Source organism: Anguilla anguilla, chromosome 10, assembly GCF_013347855.1.
Source record: "Anguilla anguilla isolate fAngAng1 chromosome 10, fAngAng1.pri, whole genome shotgun sequence".
NCBI classification, from domain to species: domain Eukaryota; kingdom Metazoa; phylum Chordata; class Actinopteri; order Anguilliformes; family Anguillidae; genus Anguilla; species Anguilla anguilla.
The window spans coordinates 35,942,934-35,967,807 of NC_049210.1; the positions used below are offsets into that span (position 1 = coordinate 35,942,934).

Genomic DNA, 24,874 nt, shown 5'->3' on the forward strand with positions numbered 1-24,874 from the left:
ACTTATATAGTGTAAGTCAAATTATTGTAATCGAGGAACGCTTGACTTAATTATGTTTGATTTTGAATAAGCAGGATGGTTGCGGTTGCCGATAGTTCATAGCCTGTGTAATAACGTGATCATGTGCCTTGGCACCCGTCCTGCAAAAAAACAAAAAAGAAAACCGGTGTGAGCACTTGGATTTCAACAGATACGCACACAAAACACTCCCAGAAGTGAGCTGTTTCTGTCACTCAGGTACAGAAGAAGGAATCCTGCGGCAGAGATTACAGTTCTGCATACAGTAGCCAAGTTCATCAGACTTACAAGGGACTTAACGAGAGAGGGATTGGAAAGAAAGAAAAAGTGTTTTGGAGCCTGTGCTCGACCTGTTATCTAGCAACAGGTAAGAAGAGTTTAATTTAATAACCATAATTTTTAATAGCTGTTTTAAACTGTGCTGTCTGTGAGTTCTGCAAGTAAATAAGATGGGCACTGCTATCTGTTTACAAAGCCCTAAGATTTTGAAATGAAATAATATTGATGTCTCTGGGCTTTACACTTAAGACTATTTAATAATATAATACAGTGGATATAACATTTTGCATTTAACAAAATAATACACATAGAAAATTGTGTTTCCAAAATTTTAAATTTTAATTATAGACATTGTTGCTTGCACAGGCACAAAATTTTTGTGTTGTTTAGAAATAAATAATTATCTGCATTTGGTACTGATAATTGGCAAAAAGTTTTAAAATAGCAGAGACTAGGCAATTAAAATATCTGGTAACCTTGGTTACCTTGTTTTTAAATTATTCAGTTGCAGGTTTGTGAGTGGCTTAACCCAACAGGCAAATGTTGCATTTGAATTATATCAAATGCATTATATGGAATTTAACCCCTGTGAGTTCATAAATTTGCTGTTGGCAAATAAGATTATGTGTTCATCCTGACAACAAAACCAATGAAACATTCTCACTTTTTTTGAAGCCAAACATGTTAAAAATTACATGGAAGAGAAAGAAGTGTTAAATTTATGGAAGAACCACCTTTACAACTCATTACGCAGCCATGTTAACTGGACTTTTATCTCAAACGATATCAGTGTCTGAATTCCGGTCTATTTATCTTGGCAGAGCCAGCTAAGCATTCCATCCATAAATTCAAAACAGCGTATGGTAGGAAATGTATCATGACGTCACCCCTGAATTCCAGACAAGTTTTCCTGATTCTTCACTGGGGTGTTTCCATTGTCCCCTGCTCAAAAGCCCTTTGTGGCAGGTGTGGTTATGATCAACCCTCTGAAGAGCAGGTTTTTTGGAATGTTTCTTTTTTCTTTTTTTTTTCAAAATTATAAGTCGATGTTTCCGGAACCACATTGCTTTCAATTGCCAGTCGTGATTTTTACATCAGCATTAGAATGTTCAGTTAAGAATATTATAGTCACATATTTGTGATACCTTATTCCTTAAAGGGTTGAACACAGTGCTTGTGCACCAGGTGAGGCACTATGTTGGCTGAGGAGGTAGAGGGAGCTCAGGCTTCGAATGAGTGGGAGGTTCGGGTGAAGGCTCACTTCCTGAAGGACCTCTTTCAGTTCATGGACAGCAGAGATCTACCCATTGAAAGGATACCGCAGCTAGGCTTCAAGGAACGTGAGTGAAAACACATACACACACACACACACACACATATGCATGAACATATGCACATGTACAGCTGCACACATGCACATCCACGAACACACACAAACACCTGCACAAACATAGAAATGCATACGTACTGATTTGGAGACTATTGGGTGGAGCCTATAGAAAACTATTATCAATTTAAATCAAAAATGATTTATTTTTCTTTCCAGTTGATCTGTTTTTGCTGTACAAGACCGTGCAGAAACTGGGAGGCTTTGATCAGGTAGGAGTTTTGACAGTCCCGTGTCAGATTCTGATCTTACGCCTACTGAATTGTCCACTAGGAAACACAACCACTTGTAGAATCAATTAACACTTTGTTCTTGAATTAAAAATATATATTCCAAAAATTTGCACATATACCATCCACACTAAAAATGAACATTGCTCATACTGTATAAAAATGAAAATATGAAACATGAAAGGCTTCATGAATAACTTCATTATTACCAAAGCATAACATAAGGCCATAATTAGCATTTGGTCAAGGGTAAACCCTTCAGTCAAGAGATATCATGTGTTCTGTCACATTTGAGGACATGTCTTTTAATCCTTCATAAATAATTTTCTCATAAAGGATTCAGGTTTAATTAAGTCATTATCCATGCTTGAGGAGGCTTTGTGAATGTCTGTTTTTCCTTTAACATTGCTTGAATGTTTTAAATGCTTGGATATTTCAGATATTATTGACATATATTGTAGTATATTTGCTTACATTCAGCTGGCAGGACCCAAAATGTTTTTCCAATTCAAATATTTGAGATAACTAAACCCATCATATTTCACGATCGATGATTATGCAGTAAAGTAAGTAAAATTCTGAAATTCTGAGTTAAACAGCGAGATGCTTGAAAGTTGTGCTTAATAAAATCAACTTTTGGATCAAATTTTATATCATGTCAGCCCAATAATCAATATCTAGACTAAAAGAGAATAATAAGCATTTTAAGTTTTAGTTTAATATTTTTTATTATTACTTTTTCATGGATATGATGTTTTTTTCCTTAAGCACTATACATTACGCACAGTAGAACAGCAGTTCATTTTACAGTACTTCCTGCTACAGGATGTCAATTTAAAGGACTCAGAACCTCTAGCAGAAGACCTGTTCCCTCCTGATAACATTTTTCTTGCCGTGGGTTTCTAAGGAGCCCCATCTCTTCCCAGACTGCCAGAGAGAAATGTAATTAGAGACAGATTCAATCCATCCCAGTTAGCCCGGGTCAAAGGTCACATAAAACATTAGCCAGTGGATCCCAGTCTATTGAGCTACATGGGTTTAACAAGTTGGCCAAATGCATGAAAGGAGACTCCACTTACAGTAAAATGACTTCTGGGATCTCTTTGGGGGATGGCCAAATGCAAAGTAGTTTGACACTGAATATACAACATACAGGTAATGATTTGCTTACCACACATTTTGTGTGAAAAAAAAATTGTTTAAAAAAAGAGATGTTTTACTTTTGTTAGAATCAAACAAAAAGGCTTTTGATTCAAAGGTTTTTTTTGTTCTTTTGTGAAAAGTTGTGTGCAGAAACGTGCTGAATGCCACAGGAATGTCTTTTATAACTGAAAAGCTGAAGGTTTTATTCCTGGTTATTGTAGTCATTTATTATTATTGTGTGTGTGTGTGTGTATGCTTGTGTACGTGTGTGCCTTTGTGTGTGTCTGTCATAGAACAGCAAGATATACAATGAAACAATCAAACAATGTTAAGTTTACATTTTACATTACGTTTTACATTCTCGTTTTTTATTTATAAGTTGCTCTTATCCACAGCAGCTTGTACAACTTGCTTTTCATTTTTTACACGCAATCCTTTTTTACAGCTGAATATTTATTGAAGCAATATAGCCTTAAGTGCCTCACTCAAGAGCCGATAAGAGACCGTGCTGAAGAGCTGGCATTGTTCCCTTGAGCTAAGCCCACATAACTTGAATATTTCCAGTACACAGCAATGAAAAACATTTTTAGTCATTTTTAAGATGTCATCTCATTTTTAAGATGTCATCTCAGGCAAGGACAACTAGATAATGATTTGCAGTGTAATGCAACTGTCTGGTTGCAGCTTGACGTCTGTCTGTGTAATGCTACTTTCTCGTCGTAGGTCTGCTATCACATCTTGCTGAAAGGTCCTGAATATATTTGAATACATATGCCTGTAAAATTGGAAAAGACTCCCTGATCTTTTTTTTTTTTCAATGCTACTAGCCAATACATGCAATCACATGAAATAATTTTCTTGTGTATGTTGGAGAAAATACATTGAAATTTCCAACAGGAAGAAGGGATACAGAATTTAGAGCAGGGTTGTCCAACCCTGTTCCTGGAGATCCACTGTCCAGTAGGTTTTCATTTAAACCCAAAGCAGGCACACCTGATTCATCTAATTAGTAGCTCAATGAGATCTCTAGCTGTTCAATGAGGGGTTAGGGTTGCACTGAAAGCATGCAGGATAGTCGATCTCCAGGAACAGGGTCGGGCGGCCCTGATTTGGGAAAGTTATTTGATTCAGATCTGAAGCTGACGTCCAGGTGCGCCTCTGCCCCTCTCTCCCAGGTGACGGCGCAGCAGAAGTGGAAGCAGGTGTACAGCATGTTGGGGGCGGACCCCCGGAGCACCAGCGCAGCCACCAGCACCCGTCGGCATTACGAAAAGTGAGACACAGGCCTCCGCAGGCCCCACGCTGGCGGGACGGCTTCTGCCGCTGCCCTTGCTTTGTTTGACCGTGAGCCTTTCCGTGGCCTTCCTCTCTCTGATCACCCTGATCACATGGGTTTGCTCCTGACGCATCTGGAGCTAGATTCCTCCCTGCTGGTGTGTGTGTGTGTGTGTGTGTATTTACGTTTGAATGTATGCACTGTATGTATGTGTGCATGTATGTATGTATGTATGGATGGGTGTATGTATCTATGTGTGTATATGGGTATGTGTGAGTTTGCATGTTGGTGGCATGTGCGAGGTGTGTTAGAGCTCTTTGTGGTAGTGGTGCGTGACACTGTGAATGTGGTAGCATCCTAAGTGTGCGTGCATGTGTATATGTGTGTGCGTGCGTGCGTAAGAGTGTGTTTGCGTATGCATATGTGTCTGGTGCTCTGTTCTCATTGTACTGCTTTCCCAGGCTCCTTCTGCCCTACGACCGTCACCTGATGCAGAAGACTCCGCCCCCTAGTCTAAAACGCCCTCGTCACCACAGCCCCTCATTGCTGGATGAGGACAGCTTGAGGGGTAGTAAACGCAGTGCAGCCTGCACACTCCCAAATCCTACACTCACCCAGGTACGCACCTCCCTCTCCTCTCCTCTCCACCCCTAACCTCCACTCACAGCCCCAGCTGCAGTCAAATACATTTATGTTATTATATAACAAACTGTCAGACTGGGCATTGCAAATCAAATATAAATCAAGATTCAGCAATTACAAGGCCTATTTCTCGCCTCAAATGTTTTCAGAAATGCATTTTAGTGGACTGTTTGGATGGAATATGAGAAGGTTTAGGAACAGGCCGACATGTCTCTCCAGTTTGAAAGCATCAGGTGGAGACCAATCTAGCCAATCAGGTGCTGGCAGTGTTCTGTTGTATTAAAAAGTAAACATACAAATTTGTGGGCGGCAACAATTTTCCAGTTAGATATCTTGATTGACATTTATATGACTTGGTAGTACTTCCATAAAGCTACGCTGACATCATAATTTGGGCAGGGCCAGAGTGAAATGCAGAAAGCATTTATTAAATGCTAGAGAGGAGCACCTCTCTAAGATGTTTTTTTCTGCCAAATGATATTGTTTCAGAAATGTTGAAATAATGGCATGGATTCAAATGTTTCATACAAGCACATTTACTGATAAAAAAAAAGTGATCTAGGGTGTAATTATCCTTTAATTTAATCGTCCTTCTCTTCCCCTGTGTTGCCAGAGATCTCCGGACATCTCTACAGACTGCACAGTAAGGATCACCCCAAAAACATCGGACTACCAACCGAATGGGGACCCACCCTCCTACCACACTCTGTACCCCAACATTCCACCTCCTCAAACCAACAATCAACCCCATGCGCACCCCCGGCTACATCCCTACCTCCACTCCCACTCCCACCAGGAGCTAAGCTCATTGGCCCAACGGGCAGTGATTGACAGGTCGAGGCAGATTGGCTCCTCCTCTGGCTGCGAGCAGCCGCTAAACCTCAGCTGCTGGGGGCGTGGGCGGGACCCCGTGGGCCGACGACTGCCTTCCTTCACCCTGCCCACCGACAAGAAAGTGCCCAAGTTCTTGAACCGGGTGTCCTCCCTGTATCAAGCCTGGTGTTTTCAAGAGGGAAATGTGTACAGGTTGCCGAGTAACCTGCCAACTAGAGAAGCTGAACAGACTCAACTGGAATTTGAGTCCATTAGTGTCCAGGAAAAAATCATTGACCTGACCACCTCCAGTGACATTTCTCTGTCCTCCCCACCCCCTACCAACACTTACCTCTACCCCCCACCCCCACTGAGAAGCACCTGTGGCCCACCGGACATCACCGTTAACAAGACCCAAGAGCGGAAATACCCCCTGCAGACAGGAGAGGTGGAGGGGCCCTTCAAACTCAACCATTCCTTTCCCAACCCCTCTGCCGGCTCCTTGGGAAAAATGCAGACAGAATTTGCTTCGCTTCTGCTCAAAGCCAGAGTCAGGGGAGCAGAGGGAGTGGTGACATCATCAGGGAAACAGTGGTGTCAACAGGGCGTCACGGAACCACGCCCCACAAAGCATGATGATGCGTCCGAGCTGGGATTCTCATTTCGAGATCCGGACAGGAGGAGCTCGTTTGGGGAGTCTGTACACTGGAACGGTATCGTAAAAGGAGAGGAGAGCCTTCGTCCCGTTCACCGGGGATCGCTGTGTGACAGGTGGCAGGACAGGGAGCCAGTGTCAGATCGCCATGGTAACGCCCACTGGCCGCACCCGTGGTGCAGAGACCCCAAAGCCGTGGGGCCGTTTCACCAGGGGTGGCTGGAGGCTCAGGAGCTCCTGGCAGGCAGGCTATGCCCCAGCGCCTGGCCAACGCCCTCCACACGGTACCCCCCGGGCTCTGCAGGAAGCACGCAGGAACCCTCCCAGTCCACCCTGGGGCCCGGCGTAGCACTGGAGCTGCTGAAAGGTATCCCAGCAACAACGATGGGGCCCTCTGAAGTGCTCAAGGGCGACACCTCTCCATCCCTGCTAATGCGCTTAACCCCTGCGGAGTACTGGAGCTTAAGGCAGCTCCTCTCTGGCTCATATTAGGGACCTGACAGGACTCCTGCCAGTGACCCAAGGGGCCCCTGTTCCGGAAGCCGCAAGTGAACATTCCAGAACTGCGGCCAGCACAAAAGGGGCAACATTTAACCCGGGTCCAATCGCAGTCCTTCACGTTATTCACAGAAGGTTCATGGGTTCGAATCCTGGCAGGGGGCCTTTCTGTGTGGAGTTTGCAAGTTCTCTCCTCCTCCCCTTGGGTTTTCTCTGGATACTCTGGTTTCCTCTCAAAAACCAAAGACATGCAGGTTCGGCGACTTCAGAGGGCATTAACTGGGCATTGCTGTGAATGTATATATTATGTGCATTCTCAAATTTAAGACAAGAGGCTTAAAGCCTCTGGGTAATGTAAATTAGTTTTCTCTTGTTTTCCTTTTTTATTAGCTAAGGCTAGCCAATTTTTAAAAAACCACCTTACATTACTGTATGATGTAGACATATTTATGTTTCTTATTTTATGAAAAATTGTTCCTTTGTAAAATATATGAGAATATAAAGGAATTATCTTTCAAGGTTTTGACATCTATGGCAAGAGATTTTGTGTGTTATAAAGTAGTCAAAGCCTTATTTGCTCCATATTAATCTTGTGAATGAAATTAATAGTGTCACCAATTGTAAAAAGTAATGGAACAATATAGAATATACATGGGACAATGTTGTATATATACTGTATATGTAGCAAGAAATTATTTTCTGTTGTAGTCTGCATTGTTTATGCATTGATAATCTAATCAATGAATGTACATAAATGGAAATAGTGTGGAAATAGTATCCACAATCCTGTGAAATGTGAGGATAAGAAGTTGGATGTACAAAGATCCAACTGATTGTTGTACTGTGTGAGTCAACTTTGTTTTCATAGCAACCTCATTACAAACATACTCATCTCATAAACCCTTTGGCTTTATGTCAAGACGTTCTGACATAACACAGACATCTACACATACATCATGTCTTTACCTATTCTTCTAGTCCTGTTAACATTCGAAGCAAGCAAACTTCTAACAAAACAAAAGCTGTGATATGTATTATGAAACAAAGCTGTGAGCTTTATGCTGTCATGTTTTCCTGTTGTGTATGCATATTGTTATATATTTTTTTTTTACAATACTCTGTAAATATCTGCCTTTGAAGTGTTTGTAATATTTTTTACAAGTGCAGAATAAAATACTGTATTGGAAGCGCTGTATGATGGCTTTTAATGGAACCAGTGTGTGTGGTGTAAAACACACTAACTGCGGTTCAGTACTCCCTCACAAACACAGTAATATTTCAGCTCACCACCGGCTTGCTTCCTACCTTGACTGTCCTTCCTTCCAGGTTGCATGGTTGTATTGGGTGGGCCACACAGTTTCGAGACTTCAGGAACCGTTAACAGGTGTCCCCCAGGGTTCAGTCCTTGGCCCTCTCCTCTTATCTCTATAAACCAAATTTCTTGACTCTGTCATCGCTCATAGCCTGACTTCTTCCTACACAGATGACGTGCAACTTGTTCTCTCCTTCCTCCCCTCCATTACGTACACAAAATATTTCAAGTTGGATGACAAATAATTGACTTAAGCTCAACTTGGTTAAAACTCCAGTTAAAACTCATCTAATTTCTCTCCCCTGCTGGACCTATACTTCGCCCTGAATGGCACCACTATGTCAACCTCTTCATTTTCAGGGAATCTTTGAGTGCTACTGGACAAAATCTCATTTATGATAACATTTCAGCAATTGTTGGTGTGCAGATGCTTCCTGTACAACATTCAGCTCACTACCTTGTTTTGGAACCAGGGTTTTAACCACTTCAAACCCGTGCTCCCATACAAAAGTACAGGTATGTCACTACCTGTAGAAATAATTCCAAGAGACTTAGGAGTGCTTTAGTGTTCTGCAGGTTTTATGATTCCAGTCAATTAGCAGCCATTTTAGGTTTCAGAATGAAGGTGTGTGGACTTCAAGCAATCAGTAACTTCCATTAACTTCATGCTGAAATGCACACAAAAATGCAGACACTGTGGCCCTCCATTACTGGAGTCTGGCATCCCTGCTCTAGCTGTTAATTCCTACATTACCGACTGAACTTCCTCAAGGTGTCTGAGGAAAGAGTGCTAATAAGGGGTTTGCTATAATGGTACTGAAAAAGTCATTGAGTAGCTCTAACTGGTAATTTCTACATTAGTGACTGAACTTCCTCAAGTATTCTGAGGAACGATAGTGTTAATAAGGGGTTTGCCACAATGGAACTACAAAAGTCAAAAACAAGCTAGCATATAAATATCTATAAATACCTGAACTCATTGATTTGTCCCTGCTTTTATTCATGAAACATGCTACTCTGCCAGGACTGGCTGTGAGCTTCAGGCAGTTTCTGTCCTGATCTATGTGCACCATTAATGCACTTACTCAAAAGTATACATCAATTTCATTCCCCTTTGACAGGAAGGCATGAGTGGTTTTGCAAGTATAACTATTTATTGCACTCTTGGCTGGAGGGTTACCATTTCACAGAATTTGTTCCATTACATATCTAAAAGCATTAACTTGAGTCAGGAAAGACTTGCTGAGCCACCTTTCTGGTACAGTGCTGTGAAAACATTTTGCCTGATTACCTCTATCATTGAATAGGCTATTTGTCATACATTTGTCATGAATGTTTTCAGATCTTTAGACAGAATGTAATATTAGACATAGGGAACCTGAGTAAACACAAAACACATTTTTCAAATAATTATATTTATTTAATGAAAAAAGTTAATAAACAACAATACCCCCCATTTTAAAAAGTAATTTCCCCCTCAAACCCAGTAGCTAGTTGTACCACCTTTAGCAGCAATAACTGTAACCATACATCTGTTATAATTTGATCACTCTTTCACATTGCTGTGGAGAAATTTTAGCCCACTTTTCTTTGCAGAACTGCTTTAATTCAGACAAATTGATAGGTTTTCAAGAATGAACTGCTCGTTTCAAGTCAGGATTTTGACTAGGCCACACCAAAACTTTCATTTTGTTATCAGCCGTTCAGATGTAGACTTGCTTTTGTGTTTTGGATCATTGTCTTGCTGCTTAACCCAAGTATACTTCAGCTTCAGCTAAGTAATATGGTATCTCATAAAAAACACGTTTTCAACGTACACAAATGCCAAGTTACACATACAAGACATACACCGTCAATAACTCATTCATTCAGACTGCCAAAATCCAGGCCTGCCATTAAAAGTATTGATATCAAAATGACGCCAAGTTACGGTACTATTAACAATATAGGCTATCTTGCCTCGCCGAAATTTAATAACATGTATTCCAAAGCAATCCTACCCAATATTTCCTCAATTCTTTCAAGTCACTTGGCCCTGTGTTTTGTAATCTTACCATATTACAATGTCATGCAAACTTTGTGTCAAATATTAAGGAGCTGTTTGTTTTCATCGCTGATAAAAACTACCCACACATTTTTAAATCAGCTGATATATCTTAAGTAGGCTTGTCGCGATGTCCGTCAATACATTTTGTAATTACAATTAACAACTAAAATAAACGTGCATCTGCAGTTTCAACATTGAATATCCAAATATGTGCTTGCTAACAAGCTAGCTGGCTAAAACGTAATTTGCTAATCATAACATAACATATAGCTCGCTAACTGATTTTATGACATTCCAAGTTCCAGCGCACACCAAACTACGGAGGAAGAGGTCTGCATGCTATTTCGCCGAGGCTCTCAACCAGGCGAACGTTTCCCTGCTCCTGTTTACAACCTGAGACACTTCTCCAAACCGTTCGCCTGGTTGAGAGCCTGGGCGAAATAGCGTGCAGACTTCTTCCTCCGTAGTTTGGTGTGCGCTGGAGCTAGCCATTGAGCCATAACACGGCATTCTGTCGCATGCTGCAGCAAGGGTTTCTATGAAACTCTCGCTGGTTAAGAGATTATTTTCTATTTCTCTAGCTCTTTGGGCCATTCCCTGTGAAATTTGGTGCCCCTACTTGAAAGGTCCTAATACCAAGAAAATAAGGACCCCTTAATGAAGTCCGAATTATTGCCTCATTCAAATTTTAATTATTTAACGTTTTTGTTTGCTTATCCTTGATTGTACTGTCAAATTTTACTGATGCTAATGTTAAACTTGTTTTTGTCACTCAGTAGCCCATGAAGAAAAAAAAAGAAATAATTCAAAAAGTAAAAACGGCTGTCTTGTGATATGCCTGATTATAAACCGAGTTATATATATATTCGGAATTGTAATTTATATATTCAGAATTGAAGTTATATATTCGGAAATTGAATTTATATATTCGGGAATTGTACTTATATATCCAGAATTGAATTTATATATCCAGAAATTGAATTTATATATTCAGAATTGTAAATATATTCGGGAATTGTACTTATATATCCAGAATTTAATTTATATATTCAGAATTGAAGTTATATATTCGGAAATTGAATTTATATATTCGGGAATTGTACTTATGGGTGATTCTTAGACTACAAGCACTTTCATGTCCTTTGGTCATATTTTTAAAAATACATATAATTTTGTACAATTCCCTCTCTCTTTGTTAAATTAACAATAAAACCATCTTAGAAACTTTTTACCATGTGTCCATTATGATTTTTTCTTACTTTTTAACACCCTTATAGGCTTCAATATCACTGTTTTGCCCTTGTCCCACACCCAGACTTTTAAAATTAAACAATGAAAATAAAGTGTAAAAATATAATTTATATTAAAACATTTAATGTTCCTGAACAAAGTAATACTCAAATAATAAAAAAACATTTTAGTATTTAATGTGAGAGAGTTGTCAATATTATTTTTTACACAAAATATAGTTGTCTCACAGTATCACCATCATTTCCACCACAGCAATGTAATTTCCCTTTAAAAAGTCTGTATGAGAGATTGTGTAGGTGGTTGTTAAGGAACTAGACAGTGGCAACGGAGCACATGTCTGATATGGAGGAGATGTGCATTTTCATGAACAGCTATTGAAGAAAAATCAAGGTAAATATTGCTTGAACAGACAATATTTTTATTGTATGTCATTTCCAAACATGCTGTACCTTCATGGAAGTTTGTAAGAGGACAGATTTTAAATAAGTGTATTTTGCATGCATCATATGCTAGCTATCAAATCAAAGCTAATATGTCAAGCTACCTTGAAGTTTTTCACAAAATACTGTAGAAATGTCATTTCCACCACAGTCATTTCCACCACACTTCCCTCTGTGGTGGAAAAGACAAGAGTGTGGTGGAAATGAGAAAGGCATTGTGTTAACACATAAACCCGAGCTATCTATGTTGATAAGGCACAAATATGGATTGTAAAAATAGATATGTGTAATACTGTGTTTATATATTAATTAAATCCAGAAACCGCAATGTTTCAGGATAGGAGGAAGCTTGCCCCTCAACCAGCACATCACATCCTAACACATCCCACAATTTAGGTCTGCAGCACATTCCGGACTTACACGAGGGGCTTATAGATCAGTGGTGTGCCGTCAATTATGACGGAGATGTGTACCTGGGCATCATTCAAGATATTGATGGTTACAGCGGTGCTCTTGTTAAAACAATGAGTCGCATAGGTAACAATTGGTCTATAGATAACAATCGATTCTATTGGCCAGAGAGAGATGACATCATCTGGTATCAATCCGTGAAAGTAATAGGACTTATCCCTGAGCCTGTACCAGTGACCAAACGGCACCAGTGTCAGTCTGGAAAGAAATTTGTCAAACCCTTGATTAGATTTGGCCTTTAATCACATTCAGACATTCACACACACATGTGCCGCACGTACATACACGCACACGCACACACACATTATGTGCAGCCACACAACTGTTTATAATGGGCCAGACTAGAGTGCTCAGAATGCTTAAGTCCAAAGATGTACTATCATTTTGAATCATCTTCTGCATAATGGAAGATTGGGATACATGCACACACACACATACACACACATTTTACGCACAAAAAGTATGGAAAAGTATGAGGTACATTTCCACTGGGTGTTGTTAAAGTTCTATACAGTAGCTCATACACAACTGTTCATCTAAGAGACCAATTCAAATTTTTAAAATATACATCCAACTCTCACAATTATTTGATGTAATTTTGATGTATCATTGCTTATGTACATTTCTGCCTTGCCATTATTTTGCATTGTAAAAGCAGTTTTGTCTCATGACAGTTCAACAGAAATGTTTCAAATAAATGTTTCTACTGTTTTCAATTTAATATTTTCTACATTCGTGTTCATTAATTGTCATTTCCGCAACACAATGTCATTTCCACAGCACCCTGTCATTTCCATCACCGCACAAATTTTTTGAAAATAATCAAAAAGTTACAACCATACATTAAACATTTCTCCACAATTTTGGAGATCATACTCTACTTAATGCAATAATACAATTTATTTATTTCAAAACAGTATCTACCCAAGCCAACGTTATATTTCAGATTGTGGTGGATGTACATTAAGCCGTTTGGGTCCTTGTGACATTTAATAAATTTAATTCGCAAATGTATAATAATTGTAAAAAGGTATCAACTGGCAAAACTAGCTATGAAAATAGTCATATATTATCATGGGGTGACATATGTCATACTATTTTTAAATAATAGTCATATATTTAGTTGTGGTGGAAATGACATTTGTTCATTACGGGTCAGAAAAAATGTCAAAAATCACCAAATTATTTTGTGATGGCAGCGTGTCCTCTCTTGGACCTTAAAACTAGACAAATTAGATAAACTTATGAGACTGTGGTAAGTGTGATTTGAACAAGTTTTTTTTAATAAGTTCACAAGGACAAAAGTGCTCCTAGTTGAAGAAACCCCCTTATATATCCAGAATTGAATTTAGCTAGCTAAATGAATGTAACCAGAAATAATCTAATAGTCCTTAAAGGGCACTCTAATTTAAGTGAACCTAATGTTAGTTAAATATTTGCATTGTCTTGCCCATAAACCAGCGGCGCAAACTATGGGTCTCGAGTTATCCATGGGTTTCCGGGGCGTGAAAAGGGGAGTGGTTACTGTGTTCGTGAGGCACCAAGTTGAGAACTTTCTCAACCGGTTGAAAATAGGACGATAAATTTAAAACGCATATTTCTCCAAAAATACAGAACGGACATATTTAATACTTTACTCATTGTGTTTCTTCAATGCCTCTTGTGGAAATAGCACATAAAACTGAGAAAGTGTGAAAGTCACCATTGTACTCCTTTAAAGAAAGGTGTTCTTAGCTGGGCTTGAACCTAGGACCCCGTGTTCCCAAGACTGTAACCTTGCCCACTAGGCCATAGGCGGACTAGCTATTTACCCTGGGAATGTTTCAGAGTAAAAAGGTATGGGTATTTTGCGTGTGTATGTGCGTTTTTGATTGGGTCGTGTAGGTGAAGATTTGGCTGGTGTCAGTGAAATGTCCAATGGGGAGACATGTTGTTAGTGGGATAGGCGGCAGGAAAAATAAAATGAGAAGAAGAAGAAGAAGAAAGAGAAGAAGAAAGAGAAGAAGAAGAAGGAGAAAACGCAAAATCCCCTTAGTTTGGGGCTTTATTGCGTGGACATGTGAAGTTATTTATGAAATCTGTCTGTTGAAATGGGGTCAGAATGTACAGAATTTAATGTTTTTTAAGAGCTGAGTGTCTGTGGCTGTTGTGGTTATTTCTGTGGGGAACCCTGAAAAGTGCCAAACTCTCGGTGCTGTATAGGTATGGGGCATGCCCCCGCCAAGGCGTAACTTGGCGGGATGGCATACCTGCCATCCCAATACTATATTAAATGAAGACTGTGTTATATCATTATTAATTAAATTGTCAATGGCGACATGAAAATAGCCCAGCAAAACACTTTATGGATGTTTTATCCAAAAGCAAAGCAGAATTGCAAAATCCCAAGCATTGATCAGATAAACAGGACACATAGTACGCTATCACTATTACATAGAGAAACTTAGAGAAACCATAGAGAAAATACAGGTCGGTATCACTGTCCACCTATCGATGTGTAACCATTAGCGTTCTAAATGCCATTTCATGAGCCAAACTGGTTTACATGTGCATACTCAACACTGTGCTTCTCACCTGGAGCTGTTCACGGTCACTGTGTTAATGAACAGGACGAAACAATTGACAGAATAATTTCTTGAATCTCTGACATACAGGATGTACACTAACATTATGCATTATGGAAGAAAAAACAAAAGACACTTTCCAAATTGATAAAGTATTTATTTTTGTCTTTATGTCAAACTTTAAAATGAGTTAAATATTCCTTGTTACACTCATCTCCCCCTATGTAGCTGCACATGCAGACAGATTGCAGCCACAGACCTCCCATTTCAAGAGTAACCATCTTTACAGTTAGACTGGTATTCTTTTAAAATTATATATCAATATAGTCATATTTATAACAAAAATCAATAATGCAAAATACATTTAATCTCAAAAAAGAAGAAAAAAGTTAAATTACAAAACTTTACAGTCACAAATGTTGCTTTTAAGCATTTCAGATCTACCTTTAGTAAAGTGAACAGAGCTCTGGTTGACGCCGGAGACACAGCGGCGTAGTTTTACAGTCATTGTTATGCAGAGACATGGGACACTAGGCTTCACCGTACTGTCTGCAGAGGAGAGGGACATTAGATCTTGCCTCCCTCATCAATACTGAGGACAAAGCTAAAATACCTGATCAATGGTTCTTGAGAGGGGCAAGGCTTTTCAGTATATACAGTAAATACAAAAATACAACTACTGGTTACAGTTTATACTATTAATGTATAGATTTATTTAAAATAGTATACACTATATAGCGATTTAACTTCTCCCTGGTTTCAGTAAATTCTATGAATAAATCTTATCTGAACTAATAGGCAAAAGAACCACTTAGAGATACATACCAAGGGATGTTTAACAAATGCAAAGCCCACTCATAAATGTATAATGTGAAAAATCCCCATTTGTCAGGAGACCCATTGCCTTGAAAGGGGATCATTTTTCTTTCATAACACAAGTCAAAATGGCTGTCCAAGTCTCCAGGCACTTGCACACTGCATGCACTGAATCCTGATCGGTCAAATTTCTTCCCCTTGATTCTTGAGCTATTGTTCTGAAAATAGTTGGAAATAACCTTTGAATCACACCCAGACAGGAACAAAACCTTCCTGCAGAATCATTGGAATCCAAGAAAGCTTTTACATATCTGATTCCATGGTGTGAAGGTCAGCACGTGTCTTAAGGGAATCTTAACTGGAAAATGACATTAACATGCAGGGAACCTGCAATGAAATCTATCCCTAATTTGATTCCAAAATCCAACTTTTTTGTCATACATTTTTTATTGTAATTTGTTTTATACCAGCTGCACATGCTTTATACAGTTTAGAAACACTACAGAGCAACAGAGACAGGCCTAATGGCTCAATAGTCTCCCTTTTTGGAGGGACGCTGACTGTCCTTGGTGTGCAGAGGTGTGGTTTTCACGGTTGTTCATTTACTTTGATGTACTTTCATTCAACAGAATGCCTGGGCTTCAAATCAAATCAGTGGACACCAGGAATTGGCAATGCTCCTGTTAATGTTTTTTTTCAGTGTTTTTTTTTCAGGTTCTCTTTAAGACTGTTGGGGCCTAGCCAAGTCCAAACTCTTAACAGCTGAAATAACCTGACTGCATTCATTGTTTCAGGTTTAATGTGCTACTGCTGTATAATAGCTTACTAATAATGCAGATATTTTACAGTTAATTTTTGTGTGTGATTGCTTAAAATGATATTGTGAGGTAAAGTAGAGAATGCAACAGTATTAGTCTCCCTATTTATCTTGCTGATAAATATTCACTGTAAACTTCAATATAGTGCATCCTTGAGGTTACCACAGTAGCAACTGGTATGTGCCAATGCTTAATATCATATTAAAAGGCTAGAATCTTCTTTCCCCTTCCAGCTGAAAATTCCCAGGGATTGTAAATGGCTTTAGAATTTCACATAATACATTGTGTGAGGAGCAGAAAGAGCCTTGCACTAACAGAAGCAATGCTTAGTGTTTGTCATCTTGCTTCTTGAAAGCTGGACAGGAGCGGGACAAGTGTAGCAGTGGAGTAAAGAGTGAGAAATAGTAAAACAGCAGCTTTTCTCACAGCCCTCGAACTGGAGTTAATGGTGCATATTTGTACATATTTGGTTGCCTTACACCCTGGTGGAAATTTCAGCTTGGTTCCAGTTGGGTTTAAAGCTGATCCAGCTTATCTGAAGCTGGTCCTGCTTGTTTGGAGATGCTCGAGTTGGCAACAAGATGCTTGAGATGGCAACCATGCTGGCACGTCATTGTCCAGCTGGTGGGTCAGCTTGGTACAGACACCAGGCCATCACCAAATTCCAGATGGTTTCCAGTGGAAGCAGAAGCTGGTTCCAGCTAGATTCTATCTTAGGCTGGTACCTAGAATTTCCACCAGGGCAGGCTCGACCAATCAGCTCTTTTCTGGAATGACCTTGCGCATCAAAAACATGACCTCAAAGTGTGAATTTGGGAGTGCCCTGATAACTCTGTTAAATTACAGTAGCCTCAGATCAACATTGCCCATAAATCACATTCACAAGTCATTTAATTTCACATTGGTTCATGATGCATTGCTCTGAATCAAGGAGTTCCCTCTGTTCCATTCTGCACATACCAGCTTTGCATTAGCAGTGTGAGCTCAACAGGCACAGTGTGTGCCCTGGTACCGATTTGTAACACTTCTTCTATTTTTCTTATTAAAGAAACCATGCTTAACAGTGGAACGCACACAGTTTGAGAGTCAAGGCTGTGAAACTGTGAAAGTATCCATGATGAGACGAGGTGCTCAGGCTGTGTGGTAAACTGTTGAGTCATTTAATCACACCTCAGGCCCTGTGGTGAACTGTTGAGTCAGCCAATCCCACCGCTGTGGAGGTCGGCCATGTTTTAGTTCATTGCACATAGGAGGGACAGTTCCTCTTCCTTCTGAAATTCTGATTAAATTATTGAATGCAGGAGGTATCTCAGAGGATGGGGTGTGGATCAATCCCAGATTTTTTAATGACTTTGAAACCACTTTCTTGTTGACAGCTTAATACTGCTTGAATAACCGTGCTATACAGAAGAGGATTCATCTAGTTTGTGCTCTGACGACACAGATTTTTTAATTTTACACCGGCGTAAAACAATCAGTATGATCAGAAATTCGGGATGAAGACACTAAAAGATTAAGGTGACTGCTAAAATGCTCCTTCTGGGCCTGGCTCCACACCAGGGAGGGAGAAAGAGAGAGACAGTCCATGGTCCATATCACGCACAGAGGGAAGGAGGCTGTGTCACATGGGGGTCCTGTTTTAGCTGTGGATCATCTGCTGCCAGGAGAATCATTCTTTCCAGAAGGCTCCAGTCAAGCACAAGGTGGGCTGGAGTAGGGATGGAGGGAGAGGGGGGCCTATACCTGACTCTGCAGCCAGTTTCGGGGGTCTAGCTTGGCGCGCAGGTTCCTCATGCTGCGGCGGGCCGGGCTGGGGCGGGAGAAGGGGCTGCCGTCGGACTCCGGGGTGCTGCTGCCCTCGCTGGAGCTGTTGCTGGAGGTGGAGCTAGAGCAGGACAGGCCCTTCTGGGGGGGTCGGGAGGAGGAGGAGGAGGAGGTGGAGGCGGGAGAGGCGGAGACCGAGGCGGAGACGGAGGGCGGGGCCTGGCAGGCGCAGGGCAGCCCCCCGTACCTCCTCCCCCGCAGGCCGGTGAGCTTGGCGTCCAGCGAGAGAGTTCGCGGGCGGAAGCGGGAGGGGGTGTCGCCCCAGCCGCGGCGGGAGCAGGGGCTGGCGCTGCAGGGGCTGTCGCTCTCCGACGTCAGGCTGGCGTCTGAGGAGAGCAGGCCCAGGCGGGGGCTGAGGGGGCTGTGCGGGGTGCGGCAGTGGGCGCGGGGCGGGCGATGGTGGTGGTGACGGTTGGGGGACTCCTCGAACAGGGCCATCCAGGGGGGAGTGGACCCCAGCCTGCTCCTCAACTCAAACTCCTGCATGCGCTGAGTCAGGATGTCCGTCACGGTGCTGATGTCATCTGAGGTGTCAATAACTGGGGGGAGGAGCAGAAGGCAACAGCTGTTAAAACCACAGAAGAACCTTTTTTATTGCACTAGAGTACATGGACAGTGTCTAAAACCACATGAAAACCAGTGCAGCCGTTCAAGGATACTACAGTCTGGACTTGTTACAATAAAAAATGTGGCACAAAATTATACAGAACTTTAGATGTTCCCTGTCCCATAATTCCATGTGTCACTGTAATGTGGTTCATCGACTGTGATATGAAGAAATAAGTCCATCTCGACAACTTGATTGCTTCTCTCGTTTTAGTGAAACACCAGTGGCAATTTCAGTGCCATTTTATTTCCTTTCCTCGATCTAAAAACAAAAGATGATGTGACTGCAACTGTCTGACATTGTTTGCAACTTAAATGAGACAGACTGCAAAGCAAATTGCCCACGAGGGCTATAAACATTTAATCTACTCCACCCTGTAACATTTTGATGTCTTTTTAAAAATCTTTTTAGGGCAAGATCGATATGTTGTCACTACTGCCCTGGCGGAAATTCTAACTACCAGTATATGATGGAATCCAGCTGGAACCGGCTCCAGCTAGATATCATCTGGAATTTGGTGATGGTCTGTTGTCTGTACCAAGCTGGCCCACCAGCTGGATGGTTGCTACTATCTCAACCATCTTTCTGCCAGCTTGATCATCTCCAGAACCAGCTTCAAACCTGCTGGACCAGCTTAAAACCTGGAATTGACTGGAACCATGCTGCAGTTTCCTCCAGGGTACATAATTAATCATAACAGCCATATTTAGTTGATTTATTGTTTTACAGGACATTTGCCTGGGGCAGTCACATCAATAGGGGAGAACTCGGTGACCTGCATTTTTCCCAGGAAGGTGTGGTCCAAATGATGGACCTTTTCTAATTAAATAATTGAACCACCTCACACGCACACACAGTCCAATTTTAAGTGTGTGTTTGTGTGTGTGTGTGATATGGTTTCGTAGGCAAAAATAGCAAATCAGTTTCATTTCATCATATGAAAATATTCAGAGCTATAGAGGCCTGAAAAAATTAAGAAAGAGAGGCCAAACACATTGTAACACCTGTAAAATATCTCCGGTGTGACAAAAATAGTTTCACACTACAGCCCTGAATTAGTCAGAAATGTTTTTTTCCGCAACAGAAGGTGACGTGGCTTGCAAGACCCAGGTTTAACTGCTCTTTAAATTCTAAATATATGTCTATAAAGCCTTGTGACGTAACAATTCCAAATAGCCTTGGACAAACAAGTGCAATGCCATTTAAAATCTGTAGACACCTATGCTATATCGCAGCTAATAGTGGAATTAGAACCCGGAATCCATTAGTAGTTTATGGAAACTACAGCCCATAGACAATTATTATAGAATTGTGAAATTTGGATAAACTATCCCTTTACATTTGACTTATTGTGGCTAAGGTGACTAAAGTGAAACGCTCAAACAATGCTCACAACAAAAAATTGCAAATTACTTCTACTTGCGTCTGCCTCCATACATATATGGGAGTTTAGCAGCCTCATTGTCCTTCTCTCTCTCTACTTCAAACAGTTCCAGTGCCATTCCATTGCACACTGCAATACTGTTGTCATGGACCAGGTTCCTGGTTTCCAGTCATCGTCTGCTTCCCGCGTTTAGTTCTCACCTGTGTTCTGTGTGTCGTCCTAGCTAGTTGTTTTTTTGTAATTGTATAATTGTCTTCTCACATTCCGCAGACGTCTGCACATCTTCAGTAATTGTCTGCGAGTGTTTCCCTGTGTATTTCCCTGTAAAAAATTCCTGGTTTTGTTTCAGGTCAGAGCTTGGTCTCCAGGTTCTCCCGCATGGTTGTCTTAACCACTACTCCCCCGTGTCTAGTTTTACTGGCATATCCTGTGCCTTGTTTGTTTTGTTTTTTGCTGACAAAAAGCGTCAGTGAAAACGGTTTTACTTGCCTCTGCCTCTGTGGTGGTCGGTGCACCTGGGTCCTATCCTTCTCCCAATCTACAACTAAGCATGCAACTTGCATGCATTTTGACACTTGATCAACCCTTATTTTCTTTAATGATACTTTAATTGGATGTACAGTATGCCATTTTTTTATTTTGATGGCTGATTTGTTAAGGAGCACGTCCTTTGTAAGTGTCATTTTTGCATTATAAAAGAGAAGAGAGAAGCTGCAGTAACAAGGATACATATGAATGGACGCTCGTTCAGGCTTGGGGTGCATGAGACGACAGTGTCCTATCTGCTACATTTCTCTATTGCGCTACAGGCCGCTGCTGAGATTTTAACATTGGCAATGGGGGTTTTGTGTATCCTGGAAGTGTATTTTTTATAGAATTATTTTTGTAGATTTTTTCCCCTTCAGATTCTGGCAATTCTAGCTGGGGAAGTCAGTTGCTGCTTCAATTTAATGTACCATCGCTTTTTTTTTGTTTTTGTCGGTTCGTCAGCTACAACTTCCCCCCAGGTGTGACTTTGGAGAAGATCATTTGGATAAAAGGCCTTTGATGGTTATGCATTGCCTTTTTATAGTGTCTCCCATTAAGCTTCAAGTGCTTTACAGTAGAGGTGGAAAAATGACCTCAACCAATATGTAGCACCCTTTCTGAGCAGTGCATAGCAAGCTCTACATCAAAAAGAGCTGCACACATCAGCTCAGGGCCGAGAGTGACCATTTTTGACATTAACAACATAGTAGTAGTAGTAGTAGGCCTGGTTACAGGAAGTGAGGTAGGCCTGCAAAGCGAGGGAACAGGAAGAGAGGGTGGGTGGCACTGTTGGGTGTTACTTCACCTGTCGTTGTAATAGGAGGAGAGGAGAGCGCGGATCTCGGCCGAAACAGCGTTATCCTGGAGCAGAAGCCCCTCACAGGACGGGGTGGGGAGGGAGGAGGCTGTGTGTGGGGGGGGTTGTGGGGTGGGGGTGGATGTGGGAGGTGGGAGGTGGGAGGTGGGAGGTGGGGGGGGGGGGGGGTTTGTGAGGTTTGGAGGTCGTTTTGTATGTGATGAGGTGAAACCGGAACAGGGTGAAAGTGTCGAACAATATGTCGATTTAAATTTATGTGAAGCGATGACAATGGCCAGTTAAACGAGTATGTTTTGAGAAGTGCAGAGAACAAGTTAGACAGGACAGAGATATTGCAGTCAAATTGTTCACCATGAACGATTAATGAGAGGAGAGACAGAAACGGCAGTGAGATTGATAAGAGGTGGTGAATGAAGGGCAAGATGAATAGATACATAAATAATCCCCGGAGGAATGCAAAGGCGAAGGGAGGGAGAGGAGAAGAGGGAGGGATGGAAAAAGGGATGACAGTTGGGGTAAGAGAGGGAGGGAAGAGGGAAAGAGAAACGGAGAGAGATTAAGTCAGCGTGTCAGAGAGAAACATAGGCATTCACAGTGCAGTCATAAAAGAACCAGGAGAGATGTTTGAGCACCAGGACGGGAAAGATGACTCAGGGAGGAGAGCCAAAAATGGAGGACTCATGCCAGTTGCCACATTCCACTGTTAGAGAAAAGCATGCGGTTAGCAGGACTGTGTGCCTTTTGTATCTGTTGCACGATCTCCGAATTTCACACATACTTCCTCAGAAGGTTGACAAACGCGGAATAATAAAGGCTATTGGTTTTCATACACGACCTGCTCTTCATTTCGCAGAAGCGTTAAACAGAGCCCGGGGGCTGGAAGCCAGAAACGGAGACGCTGCGTGAGAGAACGCGGCGGCTACTTTCATTCGGGACCACGCGCTTTCGGGACCGGCTTTTCCAGCTCGTCGCGCCCCTTCGCTGCGCCGTGACAGCTGGAACTCAGTGAGCTCCGGGCGGGACTTCGCCCTCTGGAGGATGCTCCTTCCGGGCAACCGTGAAATTAGGAATATTTGTTTTGTTTGTGCCTGTGACGAGGTGAATTCAGATGCGCCATCGGCGACGATTAACACATAACATTTGTCCTTTGCAGTATTAAGCCGAAGGATTGTCTGGTATTGCGCTACGGGTACACAGATTCATCAGGCTATGTATTTCGAAGGTATCGCGAATGCTCGTCCAATCACGAGATTAGGAAAGTGGGTAATGTTACGAAGGCTGTGGCCAAGTAATCTGATAACATATTCAGGCATTGCTTTGTCAGAAAGGCTGAAATAATACTATGAGTATCAAATCTTAGGAATGGTCCTAATTATGTTGCTTCCTTAATAAAGAAGCCATTGCTTCTGGCTGCTGCTGTGAGCACAATAAACAAAAAAAAAAAAACCAACCACTGATGGGTGATGGAAAGCGCGTCACTAATGCGCTGCTTGTGATTTTTTCCCGGGAATGTCGCCACAGACACCCAGTTCTTTAATCATAAATTATAATAATAATAATAATATAAATTCATATAATAATAGGCTCAATCACCATTGTATTACCTAATTCGGCGATAGATAGTGACTTAACAGACATTTGTTTTAATTAAAATCTTTGAGATTATTACTTTAAATAATACTACATATTTTACCTAATCTAGAGTAGGCTATGGGTAGAACATTAATATTTGTGAGTGAACGATGCCTGTGTTGCCACATAAGTGGAATTTGGCATCTACTTCCACCATCCACCTGGCACAGGTGTGTTCTTACCCATCTCGTGGTAGAGGGAGCCTTGCTTCGCCATGACGATGGCAGGCTTCCGTGGCAACGGCATATCGATTTTCATTAGGTCGTCACAGCACTGCTTCCACTGGCCTGTAGGTGAGAAGAGAGAGCTGTCAATTCACACACACACACACACACGCACACTCATTTATAATGCATATTACCAACCCACAGTTCAGACATAGAACAGAGCAGAAAGGAGAGCGTGTAATACTGAATGAATGTGCCAGTGCAGATGCCGTCAGTGTACCTGCATCACTGCGTTCAGCTAGCCAAATATTCCACTGCATTCATTCACATTATACTGTAGATCACAGCATTCCATCACATCAATTATTATTTATTATTAGTTGGTCCTCTGTCTACTCTATCTCCTCCAAAGTGGGGTGACAGTGGGTGGGCACAAAAAAGTAAAAAAGTAATAAAATTAATGGGAATATTCCATTGTATGATTTTTCAGCTCTTGCATGTGAGATTTTCCAATATGAATATGATGACACATTGATAGAATGAATGTTATCTCATACAGATGAGGTGAGCGTGCATGCGTGGGTGTGTGCACATCTCTTAAGTAGACAGACACAGTAACATACGCACTACACAGAGCGTGCCAGCAATCAGAAGCGTGGTTGTAAATGTGTCTTCTTCTGTGGTCAGCACAGGAGAAGACACAAAAAAACTTTTTAGCAGAACTGTTTGCTTCCAGAGAAATTTTCCGATTTGTTTCAGGAGCAAAGTTTGGGACAGGTGCACAGAACGCACCCCCTCTGATCACATGAGAAGTTGAGGCCTCATATTCTATCCTGCATTAACTGTGACAAATCAGCCTTTATTGTAATACAAAACAAACATAGCAATGTTGGAATGTGCAGCCACGCCTAACTCAACCAAAGCCTTTTGTGATCCACTGTCTTATTATTTATATCTTTACAGTAATTGTAGAATGATTAGATCAATCTGGCACAGAAATGTTCTTGGCACAAGAACAGACCGTCATGCCATATTCTCTTCCTCTTCAATTTTTTTAAAACTGGCTGGCTATCAATACATGCACGACACTGCAAAATTAAAAACGAACTAATGTAGGCAAATAGCTTAGGCATTACCATTACATGTCATTGTGAGCTGTTGGAAAAACAAGTCTACATGTATAAAAACAAGTGTTTAAACACCCCTTGCCCTGAGCAAGAGATAAACTGACATTCTGACACCAGTTACCCCGCCC

The 24,874-nt window shown here is 41.3% G+C and overlaps 2 protein-coding genes across 10 annotated transcripts in view; one reads left to right on the forward strand and one right to left on the reverse strand.

Moving 5' to 3' along the window:
• The first annotated feature begins 41 nt into the window (after positions 1 to 41).
• LOC118206327 lies at positions 42 to 8,092 on the forward strand. The gene is made up of 6 exons (XM_035378928.1): positions 42 to 385; positions 1,457 to 1,637; positions 1,844 to 1,896; positions 4,233 to 4,330; positions 4,795 to 4,951; positions 5,589 to 8,092. The coding sequence occupies exons 2-6, from the start codon at positions 1,493 to 1,495 to the stop codon at positions 6,933 to 6,935; spliced, it is 1,800 nt and encodes a 599-aa protein (XP_035234819.1). The 5' UTR covers positions 42 to 385; positions 1,457 to 1,492; the 3' UTR covers positions 6,936 to 8,092.
• Positions 8,093 to 15,162: 7,070 nt separating this feature from the next.
• rtkn (rhotekin) overlaps positions 15,163 to 24,874 on the reverse strand; it is a 72,986-nt gene continuing 63,274 nt past the window's right edge. For all 9 annotated transcript variants that reach the window (XM_035378920.1, XM_035378919.1, XM_035378917.1 and 6 more), the window contains 2 exons: positions 23,635 to 23,739; positions 15,163 to 19,023 (listed from right to left, as the gene is read on the reverse strand). In XM_035378920.1, the coding sequence (XP_035234811.1) occupies positions 18,398 to 19,023; positions 23,635 to 23,739 (731 nt within the window). In that variant the 3' untranslated portion in view covers positions 15,163 to 18,397. The remainder of the gene's footprint in view (positions 19,024 to 23,634; positions 23,740 to 24,874) is intronic.